General features: G+C 46.7%; 1 protein-coding gene across 1 annotated transcript in view; it reads right to left on the bottom strand.

Moving 5' to 3' along the window:
• Positions 1–479, bottom strand: part of Foxd4 (forkhead box D4) — a 1,720-nt gene extending 1,241 nt beyond the window's left edge. The window contains exon 1 of the mRNA XM_033757699.1: positions 16–479. Within this exon, the coding sequence (XP_033613590.1) occupies positions 16–185 (170 nt within the window). The 5' untranslated portion in view covers positions 186–479. The remainder of the gene's footprint in view (positions 1–15) is intronic.
• Positions 480–1,917: the final 1,438 nt, after the last annotated feature.

The raw sequence follows: 1,917 nt of genomic DNA, 5'->3' as shown, positions 1-1,917 counted from the left end.
CCAGGCGGCCCCGGCCGGCGCAGCTGCTCTGGGCTCTTCCGGCTCCTTTCCGACTCATCGTCCTCCTCCGGCTGCTCATCTTCTTCCTCCCCGCCCAGAACGTCGATCTCGCCGTCTTCTCCGTCGGAGTTTCGGAGGCTGGGCTGCGGCGCTGAGCGCTGGCGCTCAGGTCCCGGGAGGCTCATGGACTAGCAGGTGCCGGGACCGGGCGGGCGCCGCTCCTCACCCCGAGGGTCCCAAGAAGCCACAACGCTAGTGGTTACCGTTAGGTTTGGTTGGGTTTCTCCTCGTTCCCAAACTGCCCGGCAAGGATACGTTTTGCCTTTTATGAAAGGTGCTTGGAGACACTGTGTCCTGGACTCTCCCCTTTATACCCTTCTGACCCTACCTCAGAGCCGATCGCTCCCTCCCTGACGAAGTCCAATGATGAAGGTCCGATGGCAAACCCCACAGGGCAAGGGCGCGGCCCCCTCCTCCTCACACCCACCTCTTGAGATTTAACCAGCTTTGCCTGGGCTGTTACTGCGCTTTTAAATGTGAGCAACTAGAAGAAAGAAAAATAGGATTCCTAACCACGGCTACCTGCTTTTAGACTTCTCCCCGGAGGACAGAACTGCGAGGCAGGGAATGGGGCCCCTGAAATCTATCAGCTTTTCAGAAAGAACATGTAAAAATGAATGGGTGTTTTCGTGTTGCATACGTGGCTAATCGCCCATTTTCATTGGTGGATTCTGTCCTCATACAGAACATGAAATGAATAATTTTTAATGTTCTCACTTTATGCCAGAGCCCAGAAGGAATGTCTCGTGGTCCTCTACACAAGTGCCCCCAAATGCTTTTCCGGACTCAGCTTTTCAGAAAAGGCTGACATGTCCTAGCATTAAATTATGGGAGTTCGGGGTGAAGTGAAGGCAAGAAGCCAAGGTTTCCCCCACCTTCGTAACGGGTAATTCTCCAACTTCGGTCAGCATTCTGCCACAGTAAGAAATATCCTTACACCGCTACCTTGCACACAAAGGCATAAGTGCTTAGAATGGGTTCCAAAAAACAAGATACGTCCACTACAGCGATCACTGGTGGTTTTGTTCCCCCTCTTAATGGTCAACCAACTAAATTGGTTTCATCGCACAAATCCTATTTTCACAAACTGGCCCAAGATACCAGACTATGCCTTGTGTATGTTTGAGTTCTTGACCTCCTTTTCTTCTCCCCCTTCAATCTTCAGAAATTTGAAACACTTTTAGTGTAATAAATACAAAACCTGAAGGTTCAGTTAAGAAATCCTGGGCTGCAGTGTCACTGTCAGTAGCTGTATCACTGGCTTGACATTCAGTATCTGCACTGCATAGGAGCAGGATGACAGCAGCCCTTCACTCAACTGAAATCCTTGGCAGTAATAAGATTTCCTTTTTGGCTTCATTTGAGTTAGTTCAGTCTTTAGTGGCACCATTAAAGTAGAACACAATGTTATATAAATAGGGGTCTTAAGGTAAAATATTATGCTGTGGTACATACTGATAACTTAAAACCCACCTACTTGGGAAAAATTCTGAGGAGGCATCCAAAAAAAATGTAGCATGAAAGAATGGCATTGTTATGCCATTGCTTGTCATCTAGTAAACCTTCCATTAGTGTCTGTAAAGCGACAATGAATTTTCAGTCAGACATCAGAAGCCATCCATAAGGGCAAAGTCTAGCAAAAAGTAGCTTCATGCCTTTAGGATTAAAAATAGTTTCAAGTAGCTAGTGGCTCCAGGATAAAATTTAGAGAACTTCCCTGGAAAGCCTTTTTTGTTCATCTTTACCCTTCCTCTGAAGGATCTCTGATTATATGCTGTTTGAAGTGAGGAAAAAACACAATGTTTGAGCCTAACAGATTTGTGTTTGGATACCAAATTTACCAAGGACTATTTGTGT

The sequence above is a fragment of the Fukomys damarensis genome, unplaced genomic scaffold (assembly GCF_012274545.1).
Source record: "Fukomys damarensis isolate Sample0158 unplaced genomic scaffold, DMR_v1.0_HiC HiC_scaffold_31, whole genome shotgun sequence".
In the NCBI taxonomy this organism is placed as follows: Eukaryota; Metazoa; Chordata; class Mammalia; order Rodentia; family Bathyergidae; genus Fukomys; species Fukomys damarensis.
This window is presented reverse-complemented; position numbering and strand designations above follow the sequence as displayed.